Source organism: Lemur catta, chromosome 2 (assembly GCF_020740605.2).
Source record: "Lemur catta isolate mLemCat1 chromosome 2, mLemCat1.pri, whole genome shotgun sequence".
NCBI lineage: Eukaryota > Metazoa > Chordata > Mammalia > Primates > Lemuridae > Lemur > Lemur catta.
In genome coordinates this window covers 35,013,329-35,033,943 of record NC_059129.1, presented here as the reverse complement: position 1 = coordinate 35,033,943, position 20,615 = coordinate 35,013,329, and the positions used below count along the sequence as shown (strand labels likewise).

Here is a 20,615-nt window from a genome sequence, read left to right as displayed (position 1 = left end):
TCAATAAATGCTGGTTGTTTTTTTTGTTTTGTTTTTTTGAGACAGAATCTCACTCTGTTGCCTGGGCTAGAGTGAGTGCCATGGCGTCAGCCTCGCTCACAGCAACCTCAAACTCCTCGGCTCAAGCAATCCAACTGCCTCAGCCTCCCGAGCAGCTGGGACTACAGGCATGCGCCACCATGCCCGGCTAATTTTTTCTATATATATATATTTTTAGCTGTTCATATAATTTCTTTCTATTTTTAGTAGAGACAGGGTCTTGCCTGAGCTCAAACGATCCTCCCACCTCCGCCTCCCAGAGTGCTAGGATTACAGGCGTGAGCCACCGTGCCCGGCTGTTGTTTTTCTATTAGCAAAGATACACAAGTGCTCAGCAAGATCTAGACATAGCCCATAGGCTCAAGGCATGGTGTTCCTGGCAGGGAACAAATGAGGTCATCAGAGAACAGTCCACAAAAGCTCCAAGTGTCAAGCTGAGGAGTCAAAAGCCACGCGGAGCCACTGAAGGATCTGAAGCCAAACAATGACCCTGTCAAACTTGTGCTTTAGAAAAAGTTGTTCTGGCAGCTGTGTGGAGGCGACCAGAGGAGAACAGTTAGGAGCCTGAAGCCAGGTGCAGGCGAGAGGCAGGAAGACCAGGGCAGTGCCGGGAGAGGCAGAGGAAGGGAGACACATGTGGGCGGTGGTGCCAACCAGACAGGGCCTTCCGTATGGAAGAAAGAGGAGCTGAGGTGGACTTAGGCCCTAGAAGCTGGCTCAGTGGCTGTGTGAGCTTGGGCAACTTACTTAACTTCTCTGGGTCTCAGTTTCCTCATCTATAAAGAGAGATCATAATAGGATCATCCCCTTATAAGGTTGTAGTCAGAATTAAATGAGAAAAAACATATAACATTCTTAGAAGGGTGCCTGGCACACAGCAGGAGCTCAATAAATATTAGCTGTTGTTTTCCTTCTGGCAGATCTTGAAGAAGAAAGAAACGAAAAAGAAAAAAAGATAAAAGAAAATAAAAATTTAGAAAAAGAAAAAAAAAATAGTATCTGTTATCATCCCTACTATTCATCACTCTTATGCTTATCACTATTAGTTATTCATTCAACAAATATTTGTTGAGCACCTATTATGTGTCCCATGATATTCTCAGGATACTGTAGTGAACAAGAGCAATAAGGACCTAACATTCAGGAAAGTGATATGAGATGGGAGTGGGGAGAAAGACAATGAACTGATCAAAAATTAAGTTTACGTGGAAATCTCAAGTGATGACATGTTGTCTATGGGTCCTAAGAAGCCAGAGGAATGAAGCAGCAGCAGCCACAGGCAGAGTCCACAGAGGCAGGGAAGGCCCCCGGCAGACAGCGCCGGAGGGGAGCAGGCATGGGGGAAGCTGGTGAGTTCAACCTTGGACAGGGCAGGACTCACAGGAAAGGCCTCCTGGGAGGCATCTGGTCCTACCTCTCTCTTGGCCCAGCCGTGGGGGCTGAGCTTCCTCAGGGACCCCTTCTGGGGGTCCGGCAGGTGACACAGGGCGGCTGGGCTGGGGGGTGCCCCCAGGGCTGGGTTCAGTGCCCTTTTGCAGGGAGCCTTCCGAATGAAAACTCTGGTTGCTGTTCTCATCTATAGGAGCAAAAGCACAGAGGTTTGGCCCAGTACCTTCCTTCAATTCCCACAGCCTCCCAAATTCCGGGATCCATACATACCATTGAGATCTAGCAGAATGAGAGGGCCACTCCCTCGGGGACTAGCACCCCTGCCCCGTCGCTCCCGGCCACGGGATCTTTCCGACCCGCCACCTGCCCGACGTCGCTCCTGGGGGTTAGAGGGATAAGGGTCAGAGTCAGCTTTCTATTTCGTTCTTACAAAGCTCCCACTGTACAAATGAGGAAACTGAGGCACAGAGAAGCAAAAAAGCCCTGCCTGAGGTAACAGGTTGTGCTCACTGGCTTAGGTCTTGAACTCAGGGTGTCTGGAGGAGGAAAAAGGGAAAAGGGGGAGGAGTTGCTACTAATCGTTAACATCTGTCCCGGCTGTTCCTGCATTTGAGGTTTCAGAGCGGGGGCTGGAGGTAGAGCCCAGGGTGGGGAGGGGCTTGCCTGAGGTTGCGCAGATACAGGGCATTGGTGGGGGGGGCTTGCTCACCTCCTCCTGGGGGTCCACCACTGGCACCCACTTGAAGATACGAAGGGAAGTGTCGCCCACAGTCACCCATCGCTTCTCCCTGTGGGAGGGTGGGGGGCTGAGTCAGAGAGGCCTGAAGGGAGAGTCCCCCAGGAGCTGGGCACATCGGGGAGTACCTGCAAAGGTGTGGGTGCACAAGGGGCGGGAGAGTTTCGCTAATGGGGCATAGGTAGATGGAGAAAGAGAGCCCTGCAAAGCCCAGGGCATAAATAGGTGCTTCTAGAGAGAGGGCATGCCTTGGGGCCGTGGCTCTGCAGACCCCCGGGGCATACATAAGGGGCACCGCCATGAACCTGACTGCGGCTCATGGGGATCACAGCAATGAAGAGCTGGGGCTACTTGCAGGAGTGTCAAAGCTTTAGGGGGCGGGGCATAAATGGAGGCTCCGGCTCTGGGAGGGCACAGCTGGGGACCATGCTTTGTAGACCCCAGGGAGTAGCCAGGGGAAGAAGGATAGAGCCCTGTTGACCCAGGGCACAGCTGGCGGGCCAGGGTACACCTAACACCTGGGGGCCACAGCTGGCGAGGAGAGGGCAGACGCATTTGGTGGTGGTGGTCCCGCCATGTCCCGTCCGCGGCCCCCGGGCAGCGCTCACCATCTCCGGACCTTCTCGATGGTCGCCATCACCTTCTTGATGTCATCCTTGGCCCGGCTCCGGGTCTCGGCCCGTACGGTCCGGCCGGCCATGCTGGCGGGGCTGGGGCCGGGGCCGAGCCCGCGGCGGGGCCGCCTCCCGTCCGGCGGGCTCAGGCTCGGCGCCAGGCCGGGGCGCCGCTCTCTCGGCCGCCGTCCCTCCGGGAGTTGGCCGCGCCCTCCCTCGCTCCCCAACGCCTCCGCGAGTCCCCGCCCCGTTTCCTGCCGCCGCGCCCCGCCCGGGCCAGTCCCCCGAGCGGCCTGGCGGCGCCGGCGGCCACAGCCCGGGCCTGAAAGCCCGGCCGGCCCCGCCCCGCCCCCTCGGGGCGCCGGGACGCGCAGCGCCCCCTGCCCGCCGCCGAGAGGAGAGTTGGCGGCGGCGAGCAGACTGGACGCGCGGGGCGGGCCGAGGCCGTGCGCTCAGACCACGTGTGCGCCGGGTGCGCGAGGGGGTCTGAGTTCTCGTGTGCGTCCGCGGCGGGTGGGCGTCCCTGGAATGCGGTGTGTGGAGCGTGTGCGTGTGTCCGCCCTCGCCAGGCTGTCTGATTCTACGCTGTCCAATCTGTTCGTTCATCCATTCATTCAACAATCTGTTGACTGCGTACCAGACAGAGTATGTGTGGATCTCCACCCACCAGAATGGCTAAAGTGAAAAAGACAGACCATCCCAAGTGTAGGCGAGGAAGTAGAGCGAATGCACCTCTCCTGTATTTCTGGCAGAGTGTAAATTGGTAGAGACATTTTGGAACCCTGGCAGTTTTCTAGTGGAGCCAAACATACGCCAACCCTATGATCCTGCAATTCCACTCCTAGGTTGTCAACACCCAACAGAAATGCGTAGGTGTGAGCGCCAAGAGACATGTACTGGAATGTTCATAGCACTATTCATAATAGCCCCAAGCTGGAAATAACCCACCAACAAAATGGAAAATAAGTTATAGTGTATTCATTACCATGGACATAGACACACCAAGGAGAATGACTGATGTCCTGCTACACCCAACAACACCAACAAGTATGAATAAATCTTGAGTGAAAGAAGCCAGAAAAACAGTATACACTATATGATTCCATTTATATGAGGTTCAAAACCAGACAAAGCTCCTTTACAATGTGAGAAGTAAGGATAGTGGCCACCCTTAGGACTGGGAAGAGGTAGGAGGGGGCTTCTAGGAGCTGGCCATCCTGTTTTGTCATCTGGTGCTGGCTCCCTGGGCATATTTATTCTGTGAAAATTCATCAAGCAGTACACTTATGATGTATGTACTTTTCTGTATGTTTATTACACTCAATTAAAAGTTTCCTTAAAGAAAACGAGTGTGTCTTGGTTGATTTTATTTGAGGCTGGCTCTTCAGCAGGTATGACCATGTCTCAATTTGTGCTGCTGTATGTGTGTTTCAAGGTGTGTCTGTTGTGTCTGTGAGTTTTGTTGTGACCATGTCCAGGGCTTGAGGGGATAAGGGGTTAGGAGCGTGGTTATGATAGTATTTCTGGAGCCAAACTGCTGAGGTACTATCCCAGCTCTGCCACACCCAGCTATGTGGCCTTGGACAAGTCACTTGTCTCTACTTCCTCACCTATAACCTGGGAGCATGTGCAAAGCTGTTAGAACAATGCCCAGCACATAGTAAATGCCCAATAAATATTCTCTGTTAATAAGTGTGTGTTGTGGCCACTACTAACAGTCTGGCTCAACTGCACTTGCTGTGCCCTCTGCCAGTTAATCTCTTTCTTCCTTTATTCTAGCAGTTGTCTGCTCATGGCAACATCCTCACAGACACATGGGCCCGGTTCCTAGTCCTTCACTCACAACCGCCCCCCATTACCTGCTGTTGTCTATGGCTCCCCCTCAGACTGTGAGCTCCTCAGAGGTCAGAAACCAAGTATGGATCATCTTTGACCCAGTGCCCAGGACAGAGTAGGTGCTTGGGAACCACTGGTGGGCCTAAGTGTGTACAGTCCTTTCAGAGTCTACACCAGGCTAATGGGGTTGATGTATGGGTGTGATCTCCTGCACAGGTCTCAGAAGTTTGCTTCCGTGTCAGAATGAGTGTAAACATTAACCCTTCAGTGGATGTGTGTGAGCGTGCATGTGTGTGCGTGTGTGTCAGTGTTCTCTCACTGGGCCCGGTGAGGCGGTTTGTCTGACTCCCTCGTGGTAGGTGTAACAGTGAAAGTGGCAGACAAGTGTGCCCCACGCCTGAGGGCCCCCACCGCAGCCTCTTGCACCCTGCCCCCGAGTCAAGTGGGAGGGAGGGCCTGTATATTCCTGTCCCGCCACTCTTGCAGTTTCCCTTTCCTGTCTCCCCAGCTTCCCCCGCAAAGCAGCCCCAGCCACCGTCCCGCCTCAGGTCCGGAGCCTGAGCCTCCTCCTGGGGGCAGGACACTGGGCTGCCTCTCAGGCCCCGACACCCCCAGCCCCGAGGTCCTGTCCACTGTGCGAAAAAACCTGCCTCCCCCTCGGGCCCCTTGCCCTACTAGGCCCCACAGGCGGGACCTGAGCTCAGAGCCAAGGAATCTTGCCTGGAAGGGGGGTGTGTGAAATGTTTGGGGTCTGGCCTCTGATTGGCTGTGCCCGGGCCCCGCCCCTAGCCCTTTCCCTCTTCTCCCCCCTCGAAAGGGGGGCGTGGAGGGAACCGGGATCAGCCAGGGGCCAGCATGAGCCGGAGGGAGGGAAGTCTGGGTAAGGGGCTGGAGTACCGTTCGCTGCTGGGTCCCTGAGGGGAGCAGGCATCAGAAGGGTTGGAAGCTGGGGTCTGGGTTCCGTCACCCCCGGGTCCGGGAGGGGAGCGGCCTGGGCGGGGAAGAGCAGGACTCCGGTGTCAGGTTGTGAGAAGCGGCAGGCTCTAGGGTTTAGAGGAGGCCTGGGGCTGAGGCTTCAGGGACTTGGGCTCAGGGATTGGAAAACCTGTTCGAGTACACACTGAGGGAGGACTGAGGTCGGGGCTGGGGCAGGACGCCTGGGTTCACTCTGAGTATTGGGAAAGAATCAGAGCTGGGGGGCCAGGAGGAGAGGTAGAGTTAGAAGGAAGCCTTTGATGCACAGGAGCTAGCGAGTAACACCAGGAGACGAAAGTCAGGGCTGCTGGAGCTCGAGACTGGCGGTGGGAAACTCAGGCGAGGGGCGGGGCGGGAGTTGCCGGGCCAGGACTACATTCCCCAGCATGCATTGGGCGTGCGTCGTGCGTGACGGGAAGTGTAGTCCTTGGGGGGGGTGCCACACTCTGGTTTGTGCCAGGGGAGGCCGGACGTTATTTCGTTGATGCTGCCCAGCCCAGCGCCTTACATAGAAGGAGCATCAGGGAGGGAAGGGGACTTCAGTCTCCCTGTCTGTAAAGTGGGCTTTAAAGGCACATTCTGATTTGAAGTTCTGTGCTTCAGCGATGTTGAGTTCCACCAGCAGTCACTGAGATACAGAAATACGTTAGCCCTATCCTCAAAGGGCTCCCGGGCTAAGGCAGATACACATGGAAAAGAGCCATTGAAAGAGCTATCTTGGAAATATGAACAAATGGACTCAAATCGAAGTTCGTTTAGGGGGGGGTGATTCTAGAGGCTGCACTGAGAAGGCAGGATAGTAATGCGCTGCATAACAACATTTCAGTCAACCAACAGACTGCGTATACAACGGTGGTCCCATAGATTATCATTATCGTTATCATTAGACACAGGGTCTTGCTATACTGCCCAGGCTAGTCTTGAACTCCTGGCCTCAAGCAATCCTCCCACCTCAGCCTCCCAAGTAGCTGGGATTACAGGTGTGAGCCACTATGCCCAGCATATAAGATTATAATATGTGTTTATGCCGTACCTTTTTATGTTTAGACACACAACACTCTCCATTGGGTTCCAATTGCATACAGTATTCAGTACAGTAACATGCTTTACAGGTTTTTAGCCTCGGAGCAATAGGCTACACCATATAGCCTGGGCACATAGGCGGCTATCCCATCTAGGTTTGTGTAAGTGCATTCTATGATGTTTGCACAGCGATGAAATTGCCTAATGATGCATTCCTCAGAACATATCGCAGTTGTTAAGCAATGCATGACTATATTTGAATTTGGCTTTAATAGGATTTCAATGGTGGTTTGTGGACAGAGAACACATTTCAGGTAAAGCAATCGCTTGACAAAGGTCTGGTGCCTCATTTTCCCTCAGTTGGAATGGGATGGACCGTGCCTGGCTTGGAAGTTGGAGAATTCAGAGCAGAGCTTCTGGGTTTAGGAAGAAAGAGGCAGCCTGGGGGAGGTGGTCAAGGAGCAGGGGTGGGGGCTGCTCTCATTCCTCCCCACTCTCCCACCAGAAGACCCCCAGGCTGACTCCTCAGTCTCACTCCTTCCCCACTTGGAGGCCAAGATCCGTCAGACACACAGCCTTGCCCACCTCCTCACCAAATACGCTGAGCAGCTGCTCCAGGAATATGTGAGTGGAAGTGGAGGTGGGGGTGCCGGGGCCTGGGATGGGGAAGCACGGATCTCACAGAAGTCCTCAGCCACCCATTTTCTCAACCTCATTTCCCAGCTGTGGAAATCAGGGCTCCTGATGCTGAGAGGGGCAGTAACTTGCCCCTGGCCACACAGCGAATTGGATGAGGACCCTATTTGTGACTCAAATGGCACTCTTTCCTCCTCAGCTTGAAGGCACCCTCCTTGGTGCTTTAAGTCAGAGGCAGCCTGGGGGAGAGAAAAGAACTGATCTGGGAGTCAGGAAACCTAGTTTCTAGGCTCTGTGTGGTCTTGTCATTCCACCTCCTTGGGCCTTGGTCTCCCCAGCTGTAAAAGGAGGCAGCTGAACAAGATGAACTATGAATTCTTCTACCTGGGCTATTCAGAGAGGCCAAGAAGAGGTTTCAATCTGGGGCAAAAATTCTATCCCAAGAGATGACTTTTACAGAAGAGGAAGATCTGCTGACATCTTTGGTTGGGCAGAAGGCCCTGCCCAAGGAACGATGTTTTCCCAAATTACCCTGGTGTAGTAGAGGGAGAGGATATCTTTATAGCTTTGAATCAGACAGATTATAGGCCCACCAACTTGTGAACTGTGACCTTGGGCAGTAATGATAACATTAGAAATAACAATATAACAATTATAAAGCGAATAGTGGGATAGTAGAACTAGCTTTGTAGTCCTACCAACTTTGATTCAAATTCCAGCTCTCCCACTTCCTAGATGGGTGACCTAGGGCAAGTCACTGTATCTCTTCAGCCCTGCTTTTCTTATTTACAAAGCCATCAACAGCGTTATCAGTATACTCATTACTGGAAAGATTATAGTGTATTCAAATCAGCAAACAATGACTATATCAGAGGAAAGATGTTAGCAAAGGATAAATGTTATTGTTATAGCATTTTACAAATGACAAATCGCCTTTATCTTTCATTTGTTCATTCATACTACAGTGATTCATTGAGTCCCTGCTCAATGCAGGGTACAGAGGTTGGGGAGGAGAGTAGAAGAGAGTGAAATAGACTAGGTCCCTGCACTATGTTTTTTTTTTTTTTTTGTAGACAGAGCCTCACTCTGTTGCCCGGGCTAGAGTGCTGTGGTGTCAGCCTAGCTCACAGCAATCTCAAACTCCTGGGCTCAAGCGATCCTCCTGCCTCAGCTGCCCAAGAAACTGGGACTACAAGCCTGCACCACCACATCCGGCTGATTTTTTCTATTTTTAGTTGCTCAGCTAATTTCTTTCATTATTTAGTAGAGACTGGGTCTCGCTCTTGCTGAAGCTGGTCTTGAACTCCTGACCTCAAACGATCCTCCTGCCTCAGCCTCCCAGAGTGCTAGGATTACAGCCGTGAGCCACTGCGCCCGGCCCTTGTACTATCTTATATGATTCTCAGGAGACCTCTGATAGGAAGACCAGACAGGGAGCTGCCTCCTCCCGCTTTACAGATGAGAAGACTGAAGCTCAAAGAGGGAAAATGGTTTTGCCCAAAACTGCACAGCTAGTAAGACATGGAGCAGGATTTGAATCCGGGTCTGTAAAATAACATTAATAAAAGAGCTAACATTTATGGCCTAGGGGCCAGGCCTTGCCTTGGGCACTTGAGATGCTCATAACTGCTTTCTGAAGTTGATCCTGTTATTAGCTCCAATTTAGAGAGGCAGAAAGAAAGGCACCGGTGTGAAGCCCACGTTATTTTGTTTTATCTCAGAACAGCGCTATCCAGAGGAATTATCATTTGCAAAACAAGGAAACTGAGGCCCCTGGAGAGGGGTGGAGGGCTCGGCTAAGAGTGGAAGGTCACCCGCCCCCGCCACAGTACCACCCCGGAACGCGCCCCCTCCTCGGGGAGGCCCACTGACCGCCGGCCGTGTCTCCGCAGGTGCAGCACCAGGGAGACCCCTTCGGGCTGCCAGGCTTCGCGCCACCGCGGCTGCCGGTGGCCGGCCTGGGCGCCCCGGCACCGAGCCACGCGGGGCTACCGCTGCCCGAGCGACTGCGGCTGGACGCGGCCGCGCTGGCCGCGCTGCCCCCGCTGCTCGACGCCGTGCGCCGCCGCCAGGCGGAGCTGAACCCCCGCGCGCCGCGCCTGCTGCGGCACCTGGAGGACGCGGCGCGCCAGGCCCGGGCCCTCGGCGCCGCCCTGGAGACCGTGCTGGCCGCGCTGGGCGCCGCCGTCCGCGGGCCCCGGCCTGAGCCCCCCGCCGCCGCCGCCGCCGCCGCGGGGGTCTTCCCGGCCAAGGTGCTGGGGCTCCGCGTGTGCGGCCTCTACCGCGAGTGGGTGAGCCGCACCGAGGGCGACCTGAGCCAGCTGGTGCCCGGGGGCCCGGCCTGAGCGCGCGGCGCGGGGCGCAGCTCGCGCTGTCGCCTCCCGTCCGCCTGTCTGTCTGCGCTCCTCTCTCTCATCTCCGTCGGTGTGGCCTGCTCCCCGGCTGTCTCCGTTGCTCGTCCCCGACCTCTTTGCTTTGCGTGCCCTCTTTCCTTCTCTCTGGACCTCCTCGTCTCCGTAGGTGATTTCCAAGCGTCTGCCATCCTCTTACTTTTCCTTTCTCTACCTCCATCCTTGGGCCGGCCCTGGTCTCTTTTGGTCTCGCCTTTCCCCAGCTCCAGGAGGCCTCTCTGTCTCTCTCCTTCCCCCTCTCTTGTCTCCCATCGGCCCCATGAGCCTGTGTGCATCTCAGCCTCGTCTCAAGGAGGTGATACCTTGTCTCCCTGTCTCCCTCTGTCTCTGTCCTTTCCTGGCCAGGGACGTGCCTTCTGGTCCTGTGGTGGGAAGGCCTCCAAATTTCAGCCACCTCATTCCATCTGCTGTCCTCACTCTCCCCAACACGACCCTTTGGGCCCTGCCCCCTCTAGCCTTGATGTCCTTCCTTCACCCCGTCTGCGCAGTCCCTGCACACCTCCACCCCATCCAGTACAGGTCTGTGGAGAGAGGAAAAAACAACACCTTAAAAGAGTTTTATTTCTGAAAATAAATTAATTTTTAGTAAATAAAATGTTGAAAAACAAAAGAAAACTAAAGTTGCCTGTATATATATATACAGTTGTGGAAAATGGGGAGACAGCTTTGGGGAGAATAGGATCCTTGGGGTGAAGCCTGGTTCCCCAGACATACCCAAAAGATACCTTATAAATAGGAGATTCATGAGAGCCCCAGGCCAGGGACGCCACATACCAGCCTGCCAGAACAGGACGTGGATATGTCCGAGCAGAAAACAGATGTGACTGAGTCCTTAGTTCTTCGAGAATTGGACATCGCTGATCAGGAAGTGAAGCCCCTTCAGACAGGAAATAGAACAGTGGCCACAGGCAGAGAAGTAGACTAGGGGAGGAAATAAACTCCAGCAAGATGGGAGGCCTGTCTGTTCAGAAAGGCCACATCTTCATACGGGAAGTGAGGTAGATGGAGACAGATAGGCAGCCCTGGACCTCCCCAAAATCACAGGAAGAGGAAGGTTTCAGGGAGCACCCAGAAAAGAGGCCAACTGTCCTATAGTGGGAAGTGAAGCCTCTTCAGAGAGGCACTTCTTTCCAAACAGGAAGCAGGACCATTGGATTGGCAATCCATGAAGCAGTATCCATGGAGACGCACCCAAATCTGGAAGGGAGGCCATGGGACCTGGGCAGGAAGGCCCAGGCAATAAGGAATGGAGGCTTGGCTTCCAGGAAATATTTCCCAAGACATGGTACACAAGCCCTGTCTGCTAGACAAGATGTATCTCCCTCTCTAGCCCAGAAGTAAGGCAGAAAAGAATCCATTGTGAAAGAGGAAGTGGTGTGGCCTCTGACAGGAAGTCCTCCCCTTCTATGCTGGATATTTGGCCTTGAGCAGAGCCAAGTCCCTCACAGCTCGGTCTGTCCAGTGGCCATATTCCCGGGTCACTATGTAGCCTCGACATTTCCTCTCGAAGGCTGATGCCCCAAAGGGGACAAGTCCAAGAGTGTCCTCTTCTGGGGGGATAGGCAGCCCCAGGGCAGTCATGATGGCAGCCATGTTGCCTAGCAGGCCTTGGGACCTCAGTCGTGCAGCTCCGAGCTGGGCCAGCAGGATGGGACTGCCAGGATTCAGGTCACTCTGGTCTTCCCCCACGAGCTGGAGGTGCTGGGTCAAGGCCAGGAATGCCCACTGGGCACGGCTCAGCCGCTCCCCGTCATCCAGGGCATGCCAGATCTTGAAGGAAATGGAGGCAGGAGGCAGGCTGCTCAGCTGGAGCTCAGGGGCCGAGAAGCCAGGGTCACTAAAGGGGCTGCCCTGGTACTGGAGCTGCAGGAGGGACAGAGACAGACAGGAGTGAGGGGACCAAAGGGTGCCTGGGGCTCTGACTGCACATCTGCCCTCTGAGACTGGCATCTTCCCAGAAGGAGTTGCCACTCGCCACCCCTTGGGGAGTTGGAGGATTGTCCTAACACAGAGGAAGGGCCTGTTAGGTTCCAGTTTGTCATCCTCAGTGTACCAGCTGTGCAACATTGAATCACAAGCTTCAAAAATTTCCATTGGCAGTATTGTTGTGGCTATGGTAAGAAAGCATACATATAGAGCTCTTAGAACAGCATCTGACATGCGACATGCAATAAGAGTGTGATAAGCCATCATTAATTGATAATATATTAATATCAATGAACACTGTGATTATATTAGTTATCATATTTTAATCCATGTATATTATTGACAATGTAGGTACAGCCTGATATCTTTTTTATTTACAGCATTTAGTTGTTTGTTTGTTAATTTTATTACAGTAATTAATAATTGTTAATATTATTGAATTTAATTGAGAGTCTTCCCCATCCAAGTTCTAACCTCCACTAATCGAGACCCACAGAATCTCATATGCACACTGATAGATCTCCTAATTGGTTGATTGCCTAGTTCTACTTCCGCATTTTACGGGTGGAGAAATTGAGGCTCAGGGTGCCCAAGGCCATCTAGGGAATAGTGGCAGCTATGGGACTAGAAATTAGGTTGAGTAACTTCACATGGGCCTGGAATACAGTGCAGGGGAAGAGTTGAAAACTCTAAGACCTCCAGGGCCAGGCAGATCATGTAACTTGGGAAGAGGGCAGGAATGAAGGTGGGGTTAGGAGGTGAGTTTTGGCCAACAAGATCCCTGTGCCTGTTATAGACAGGCATTTATATTCACAATTTGAACAAGCACTGCATGGACCAAACAAAAACCATCTGTGGGTCACAGCCAGCCAGCAGGCTATCAGTTTTAACATCTAGACAATGGGCCGGGGTGGGGTTGGTGGCATGGGGTTCCACAGACCTGGTTTCAGGTCCTGGCATTGCCAGTTATTAGCTCTGTGACCGCTGGCAAATTATTCACCCCCTCTAAGACTCAGTTTCCTCATCTGTAAAATGGATTATAATTCCACCTCTCAGAACTGTTTGAACTTATATTAATGGACATAGAGTGCCTAGCTTGACATACTGCCCAAGTAACCACACAGCGTGAGGTGGCTGTGGAACTAACCCTGACTATGGAAAGCCCTTCCCTCTAGGTGCTTCCTTTGAACCATGTAACAGTCCTGAGAAGTCAGCAAAGGCAGGATCACCATCTTATGTTGCAGATGAGGAAGCTGAGACCAAAGGAGGAGGAATGACTTGCCCGAGGTCATCTAGCTCTCACGGACAGCATTTCTTTGTTTTGTCTTTTGTTGTTGTTGTTGTTGAGACAGAGTCTCACTCGGTGTCTCTGGGTACAGTGCAGTGACATCACTGTAGTTCACCGCAAGCTCCAGCTCCTGGGCTCCAGCAATCCTTCTGCCTCAGCCTCCTGGGTAGCTGGGACTACAGGTGTGCATCACAACGCCCAGCTGGGTTTTGTTGTTTTGTGTACTTTTTTTTTTTTTTTTGTCTTTTTCTTTTCTTTTTTCTCTTTTGTAGAGATGGGGTCTCACTGTTGCTCAGGCTGGTGTCAAACTCCTGAGCTCCAGCTATTGTCCCAGCTCAGCCTCCCAGAGAGCTAGGATTACAGGTGTGAGCCACTGCGCCCAGCCAGTGACAGCATTTGAGTGAGTGTGTCTCTAGTGAACAGAGCCCCTGTACCCTCGGGCCCACAGAGGTGTCTTCTGGGCTTGTTCTATTTCCCCTACCCAGGGCTGGGCCAGGAGGGCAGTGCCCCCACCTTGTCCCCTGCTATGCCCAGTGTCACTCACATAAGTCTGCAGCAGCGTTGATGTGTTCTTCTGCATGTAGAGAGCCAGGCTATAGGCTTGACTGATGGGCCCAGCTGGGGAGATGGGGGCTGCCGGACTGAGGAGTGGCAACAGCAGCATCAGCAGACAAATGGGGCCTGGCAGAGGAAATGAGGTCAAGTCCCTGAACCTACCTGCCCATTCATTCATTCATCTTAACAACTCCTGAGAAGGGTACAGCCCTTTTGGCCTTCAGCTACCCTGTATATATGCAAGTCAGGGCACAGTCAGCCTGTAAGTAGATTATTTCCAGCCCAGAACACTCCCCTGAACTCCAGACCCACTTATTCAACTTCCTACTTGACATTTTCACTTGGATATTAGCAAGCATCTCAAACACAAAATATCAATGCACAACTATGGTTGCCCCGCCCCGCATCTTCCCACCTCAAGTGAGAGCACTTCCACTCTTCCAGTTGCTTAGGCCAAGCCATGGGGTCCTCTCGGATGCCTCACCGTGTCCCCCAGTACATTGTTGGCTCTATCCTTAGAAGGCAGCCAGTGCACATGTTTCTTGATCTGAGTGTTTCGTGATTGATCTGAGCACTCCTTACAAGTATACATTGACTTTGTGAAAATCCATTGAGGTGTACACTTAGGACTTGCGCACTTTTCTATACATTTGTTACTTTTAATAAAAAGTTTTCAAAGACGAAAAGATGTACCCAGAATCTAACCACCTCTCCCCCTCCTTCGACTGCTACCACCTCACCCCAAGCCGCCATCACCTCACCTGGATAGCAGCCCCTCTGCTTCCACCTCCACCAAGTCCCCCAGCCCAGCACATCCCTCCTCTGCTCGAGCACTCGCATGGCTCCTGTCTCTCTCAGTAAAATCCAAAGTCCTCGGCACAGCCTGCAAAGGCCTGGTCCCTGGGCACTGCGGAGATTTCTGCTGTCTGAAGGAACCTCGTGTATGTATTTGTTCACTTGTTTGTTGCTGTCTCTCCCACCAGGGTGTCAGCTCCAGGAAAGAGGAGACCTCACCTGGCTCCTTCACTGCTGGTTCCCCACAATAATTTTTTGTTGAATGAATGAGTGAGTGAATGCTGCCATGAACATCCTTGTCCCAGCCTCTGTGGGCACTTTTGAAAGTGGGAGTACCTGGATTGGAGGGCATGCTTATTTTAAGTTTGGATAGATGCTGCCAACTTGTCCTCTCAAAGGCCTGGCCAGTTTATGTTCCCACCAACAGTGTGAGGCTCAGAGAAGAGGTGAACTACCTAAGGTTTCCAGCTAGGAAGTGATGGTGGTGAGAGGCAAACCCAGGAGTTCCCAAAAGTTCACAACCAACTGAGAGAAGGCAGAAAGGGAAGGCCCTTTCGTTCATTCACTCAACAAACTCGGATCACTGCACCACTCTATCCACTAGCTTTACAGTTCACTTATTTGGTACATGTATTGTATGTCTGCAGGATGAGACCTCCATGAGGCCGTGGATTTCATCTGTTTGTTCACTGCCGTATCCCCAAATGCTTCGGGTGGTACCTAGCACGTAATAGGCACTCAATAAATATTTGTCAGATGAACGGTGAATGAAGCCTTCTATGTGGAAGGATTTGGAGGTCTCCAGCGGGTGCAAAGACAGCTGGCCACCTGAGTCAGAGGGACCACAGAGGCCGGGCAGTGCCCCCTCCCACCCTGGCCTCTGGGCCCTGGCTGTCACTCACCCAGTGACTGGGTGAGTGACAGCCAGGGCCCAGAGGCCAGGGTGGGAGGGGGGCACTGCCCGGCCTCTGTCGTCCCTTCTGACTCAGGTGGCTTTATACCTGGGGCTGAGCCCTGGGGCCGCCCAACAGGGAGGGAGGGAGCAATGCCCTCGGGTGGAGGGTGGGCAGTGGGCAGGGACCTGGCAAAGAATGACAGACAGACCCAGCCACGGGACAGGACAAGGCAAGGTTTGGGAGGGACCCAAAAGAGGGCATATATTCCAGACAGAGGCCTGGGACTCAGGGTACAAAACCCCTGAGGTAGGGAACAGGTAGGGAAGGCGACTCTGAGGTGACCCCCTAGAGCTCTACAGCTCCCCAATTCGACCTTAAACCCTGGCGGCGGGGGAAGGAGGGGCAAGGGCAGGGAGGGGATTATGGGGACAAGGGGCCGCCCTGCTCCCTGCTGCTCTGCACGTCCTGGGATCCAGTTTCCCCTGAGGAGGCGGCCCCTGCCCCGCCCCACGGGGACCCAGGCATTCGGCCCTGGCTCCTAAGGAGTTTGGCAAAGGGATAGGAGGGGCGGTGTGTGAACAACATCATCCACACCCGGGTGCACCCTTAGACACGCACACGTCTACACACGTGTTGGCACGGGGGCACATGCCAGGCATGAGCACACACTTTCATATGTTCATTCATTCAAGTACGTGTGGACCCTTACTGTGTGCCAGTACCTGTTCCAGGTGCTGGGGACAGAGCATGGGACAAGACAGACAAAATCCCTGTCCTCATGGAGCTGACACTTTAGCAGACATGCCTACCTATGTGCTGGATCATGCCAGGCCTGCACGTGCTACGCACCCAGAGTCCCAGACAGGTGAGCACACATGTACACAGATGCACACAGGTGAACACATACTGCACCCCTGGGGGCCCAGCCAGAGGCACCTGCGCAGAGCAGACGCAGAGGGGTACCCACCTCACACCCACACACATGCAGCTGCAGTCCTGGGATCTAGCCACGTCCCAGCCTCTGACATACTGGGAGCGCGTCCCTCTGCCCAGGCTCAGCACACACAGACACACACAGACACACACAGCCGAGGAGCCCCACCCCCACACTGGGAGGAGGTAGCTGCTGGGCTCTGGTCCCTCTCCAGCCCTTCCCAACCTCTCTGCGATGCAGCAATCTTCAGTTCTCACCTCTGCCCACCCTCTGAGTCAGAGTGGTCCGTCAGACCCCCACCCTAATTCCATCTAGGGGGGCTGGAACACTGCCCACCCCACCTGGCCTGGCTAGGAGGCGAGGCGGAGGCAGATGGGATCACACATCACTCAGTAGGTATTAATGGAGCACCTGCTGTGTGCCGGCACCACGGTGAATAATAAGGCTGGTCCCTACCTCATGGGCACAGAGACCAACAATAAACATGTGAACCAATAAAAACCCAGATTTCCTAGAGTGACAAGGTGCTGAGGAGAAGCCAAGACAGGTTGATGGGACTCTCAGGGTTGGGAGTGTTTAGATAAGGAGCCCAAGGCCCAGAAAGGGGCAGCTACTTACCTGGAGTCACACAGCAGAGCCAGGGCAGACTCTGATCCCAGCTGGGGGCTGGAGGGGGAGGTGCCCCAGATCTGAACTGCAAGCTGAAAGAGGGAGGAGGTTGAGGAGAAAGATGGCTTCTGAGGTAGGGGGTCCTCAACTGGATCTCCAAGGCTGGGGGCTGCTGGGGCTGGCGGGCAGGTGGCAATGTCAGGGGATTAGAGTAGGCCCATTGAGCAGGTGCACTGAGCCGTGGGCCGGCCGTGGTAGCGGGGCAGGGAGAAGAGGAGGGGCAGGAGGGGCCCAGGGGGGCAGATACTCGATCTGGTGCTATTCACAGGTGGACGGTGTACACGGGGCCACACCTCACCTGAGAGGGCAGGCTAACCCCGCCTGACCCCACCGCCACCAGCCTCTCTCGGGGGCTTCTCTTTCTCAACCCCCAAGTGCCCTTCAGAGTTGGAGGAATCAGCCCCCATCCCAGGCCCAGCTCCGTTGGTCCAAGCTCTGTCTTGGTGGGAGGCATCAGCTCGCGCCCCTCTCCAGCCTGCCCACCCTGCAGGCCCACCTGTCTCCATTTCTCTTTTGGGCTCATCTGAAACAGATGCCTTGGGAATCCCAGCAATTTAGGAGTCAGTAGGCTGGGTTCAAATCCTGCCTTTCTTCATCATGAGCTTGGGCATGTTCCTTAACCTCTCTGAGCCCAGGGTATTTCCCTGTCTGGAAACTGTGATAATAATTCTCACCTCACGGACTCTCGCTGGCTCCACCCTCCAAGTGTGCCTTGACCCTGCTAGGAGGCCCCTCCCAGGCCTGGCAAAGGTTGCCCCAAGAATACATACTGCCCCCAACCAATGGCAAAAGGCTCCATGTCCCACAACACTGTGCTTGGAGCCCAGTCGCTGTCCCAGCCATATGTGTGCCCCCAGGAGATCCGCTGCCTGTCCAACCCCAGGACACGCAAGCATGACCCAGCATCATCCAGAAAACCACAGGATGAGGCCCATTCAGAGCAAATACAAATGAAACTCCAAGCCAGGTCCTCACGCCGACACCAATGTTAACTCCCACCCCATTCCCAACCCTGACTATGAATCTTCACCCCTTCCCAAGGTGGGAGCATGCTTGGCAGGTTTCAGAAGCAAGTAACGCCAGGAAAGGGAACAAAGAGATTGGTGTTTGGCAAGATAGACAGGATGGAGAGAGCAAGGGCGGCTTTGTCCCCTCCCACCACCACCCATCCCTTTCCTTGACTCCCCAGTGCCCTCAGCATAGAGGCCCAGCTCCTCTGCCTGGCCGTCAAGGTGTCAACCCCTTCAATCCCCAGGCCCGGCGCAGCCTTGGGCCTCACCTGCGGCTTCTCCACACCTTCTCCTCCAGCCACACAGTCCACCACCCGTTCCCGCTAAACACTAGGCCTTTGCTCACGTAACTCCCCGAGTGGAAAGCTCGCCTGCTCCTCCTTCACCTGATACGAGCCTTCTCATTCGGGTCTTACTTCCTCTGGGAAACTTTCCCTGTCTCCTCTGGCCCCAGCTGGGCTGGTGGCTCCTCTGGGCTCCCACATCTCCCTGTGGTCCCCCTATCCATTTACTGATCACCCTGCATTGTAATTCTGTCTTCTAGTCACTCCCCGACACCCCCAGCGCCCCGCCCCGCCCCGCCCCGCCAGACAGGAAGGCAGGGTCTTGTCATCTCCACATCCTCAGCACTGGGCCACACACACAGGAGAGACCTTAGTGAGTGCTGGTGCCAGAAGGCGGGAGCATGATGGCTCCAACTGGCAGCTCTGCAAGGCCATGCCACGGAGTCTGGTCTGCTGAGAAGAGTGCCTGGTCTCAGGACACGCCCCTGTCAGTGCCTCATCCTGATGGGGTGGCATGCCAAAGGGGCACACCCAGGGAGGGAAGCATGGAAGAGATGCTCCAACACAGGGCTGATCAGGGTGAGGAGCACAGCCCACCCATTCAGTAATTCCAGGAACCTTTGCAGTGCTGTTCCAGAGACAGAGAACTGATGGTGACCAAGACCAAGAGGTCCCTGTCCTCCTGGAGCACACAGCTTTGCAGCTCAATCTTCTTCTTCACCATCATCATCACTAACATTTCTAGCACGCTTACTAGGGGCCTGGAATTGCTCTAAGCTCTTTCTATACATTGGCTCATGTTCTCTTTGCAAAACCTCTTGGAGTAGATAGTACTGTTTGCCCACTTTACAGATGAGGAAATTAAGGCACAGCAAAGTTAAGTGATTAGTTCATGGTCACATAGCTGGTAGGAGCAGTGTTAGGATTTGAACCCAGGCTCCAGAGCTCTGGAGGCTTATGCTTTCTCATCTTTGAAACTTTTCCACAGCTTTTGTCTTCCTGGGTTCCTTTCAGGGTCATCTGGCAAGGAGCTGCCACCCCCAATTCCCAGATAAGATGAAGAGGAAGAAAAAGAATCACAATTTTTGCCTCTGTTATGTTACCAGTCACTTTATACATAGACATGACCTCATTTAATCCTTGTAACAACCCTGGGAAGCAGGTTTTGGGGTTATTATCCCCACTTTTGCAGATGACATTCAGAGAGGTTTGGTGACTTGCCAAGGTCATCTGAAGAAGAAGTCGTAGAGCACTTGGACTCAGGACTGGCTCCAGTGTCCAAGCTGTTCCCTGCCAGCCCAAGATGCATGTTCTTTTCTATCCCAATATCTTCACTACCATCTGTCCCCATGTTGGAGACACATGGGTGGACAGCATGATAACAAAGTGGGGGACAGATCTGGCAGTGGTTAGCATGCACATACTCCAGGCCCACTCGGCCCTTGATAACCTTTGGGATCCAGCCACACTTTGCTTATGCTCTGTGAGCAGCCTGGGCTTGATGAAGAAGAGGAGTAGCAAGCCCTATACCGGAAGCATGGAGCCTGATGGGAGATTTGGGTGTTGGTTTTAAAATTCAGAGACAGTAGAGTTAGACCCAGCAATTACATACTGAACAGCCACTGTGTGACCTGAACTTCCCAAAGAAGTGCCACATGAACAGCCAAATCAGATGAGCAGACCCCACCAGATAACAAAAGTTACCCCCCATCCACATACTTACCATCAAACTGGTACTACCTGACCGATCCTTGCGTGCACATATAGAAGTAACATTCATTGGGGGTCGGGCAGGTAGGAGGAGGCAGAGGGGAGGGTATATTCACACCTAACGGGTGCGGTGCGCAGCGTCTGGGGGACGGACACGCTTAAAGCTCTGACTCAGGTGGAGCAAAGGCAATATACGTAACCTAAATATTCGTACCCCTGTAATATGCTGAGATATAAATAAATAAACAAATAAAAATTTTTAAAAAGCTACTCTTAAACTACCAAACAAAACGCTGTGTGATAAATGTGCAGAACCAGACAAGTAGGTCAGTGGAACAGAATGGAAAGACCAGGAAAGACCCAGGGATACATAGGAATTTAGGATGTGATAAAAGTAACTTTTCAAATGAGAGTGGACATGAATACACTATTTTTATAAACAGGTGTTGGGGCTGGGTGCAGTGGCTCACGCCTATAATCCCAACACTTTGGGGGGCCAAGGTGGGAGAATCTCTTGCGGTGAGGGGTTCAAGACAGGCCTGGGCAACATAACAAGACCTCATCTTTACAAAAAATAATAAAAATTAGCTGGACATGGTGGCACATGCCCGTAATCCCAACTACTCAGGAGACTGAGGCAGGGGAGTCGCTTGAGCACAGGTGTTCGAGGCTGCAGTGAGCTATGTTCCTGCCACTGCACTGCAGCCCTAGGTGACAGAGCAAGACCCTGTCTCAAAAAAAAAAAAAAAAAAAAGGCTTTGGGACAGCTGGAAGATTATATGGAAAAGTTTAGTTAGATCCTATAATGATCCTATAATGAGTGTAGCTGTGGTCCCACCTAGATTGCTTTACTGGCCGGGCACTACCCCCAGCTGGTCTCAAGAGACCC

The 20,615-nt window shown here is 53.4% G+C and overlaps 3 protein-coding genes across 5 annotated transcripts in view; 1 reads left to right on the top strand and 2 right to left on the bottom strand.

Annotated features, from left to right (window-relative positions):
* Positions 1-3,087, bottom strand: part of BCL7C (BAF chromatin remodeling complex subunit BCL7C) — a 41,735-nt gene extending 38,648 nt beyond the window's left edge. The window contains exons 1-4 of one of the 2 annotated variants that reach the window (XM_045543319.1): positions 2,773-3,087; positions 2,138-2,216; positions 1,699-1,807; positions 1,454-1,615 (exon numbers count right to left, since the gene is read on the bottom strand). In XM_045543319.1, coding sequence (XP_045399275.1) covers positions 1,454-1,615; positions 1,699-1,807; positions 2,138-2,216; positions 2,773-2,864 — 442 coding nt within the window. In that variant the 5' untranslated portion in view covers positions 2,865-3,087. The remainder of the gene's footprint in view (positions 1-1,453; positions 1,616-1,698; positions 1,808-2,137; positions 2,217-2,772) is intronic. The other variant, XM_045543317.1, reaches the window with a different exon arrangement.
* A 2,354-nt stretch (positions 3,088-5,441) lies between these two features.
* LOC123632716 (cardiotrophin-1) lies at positions 5,442-10,210 on the top strand. Of its 2 annotated transcripts, none has more exons than XM_045543321.1 (3): positions 5,442-5,494; positions 7,121-7,236; positions 9,141-10,210. In XM_045543321.1, the coding sequence occupies exons 1-3, from the start codon at positions 5,470-5,472 to the stop codon at positions 9,591-9,593; spliced, it is 594 nt and encodes a 197-aa protein (XP_045399277.1). In that variant the 5' UTR covers positions 5,442-5,469; the 3' UTR covers positions 9,594-10,210. The 2 variants fall into 2 exon arrangements, with proteins under 2 accessions (XP_045399277.1, XP_045399276.1); XM_045543320.1 differs by having other exon boundaries at positions 5,449-5,494; positions 7,118-7,236.
* Positions 10,211-11,063: 853 nt separating this feature from the next.
* On the bottom strand, positions 11,064-17,333 carry LOC123632036 (cardiotrophin-2-like). Its single transcript, XM_045542172.1, has 6 exons — positions 17,309-17,333; positions 16,672-16,840; positions 15,126-15,304; positions 14,944-15,051; positions 13,418-13,554; positions 11,064-11,522 (listed from the first exon to the last, which is right to left on the bottom strand). Exons 1-6 carry the CDS (start codon positions 17,331-17,333, stop codon positions 11,064-11,066), a joined length of 1,077 nt encoding a protein of 358 aa, XP_045398128.1.
* Positions 17,334-20,615: the final 3,282 nt, after the last annotated feature.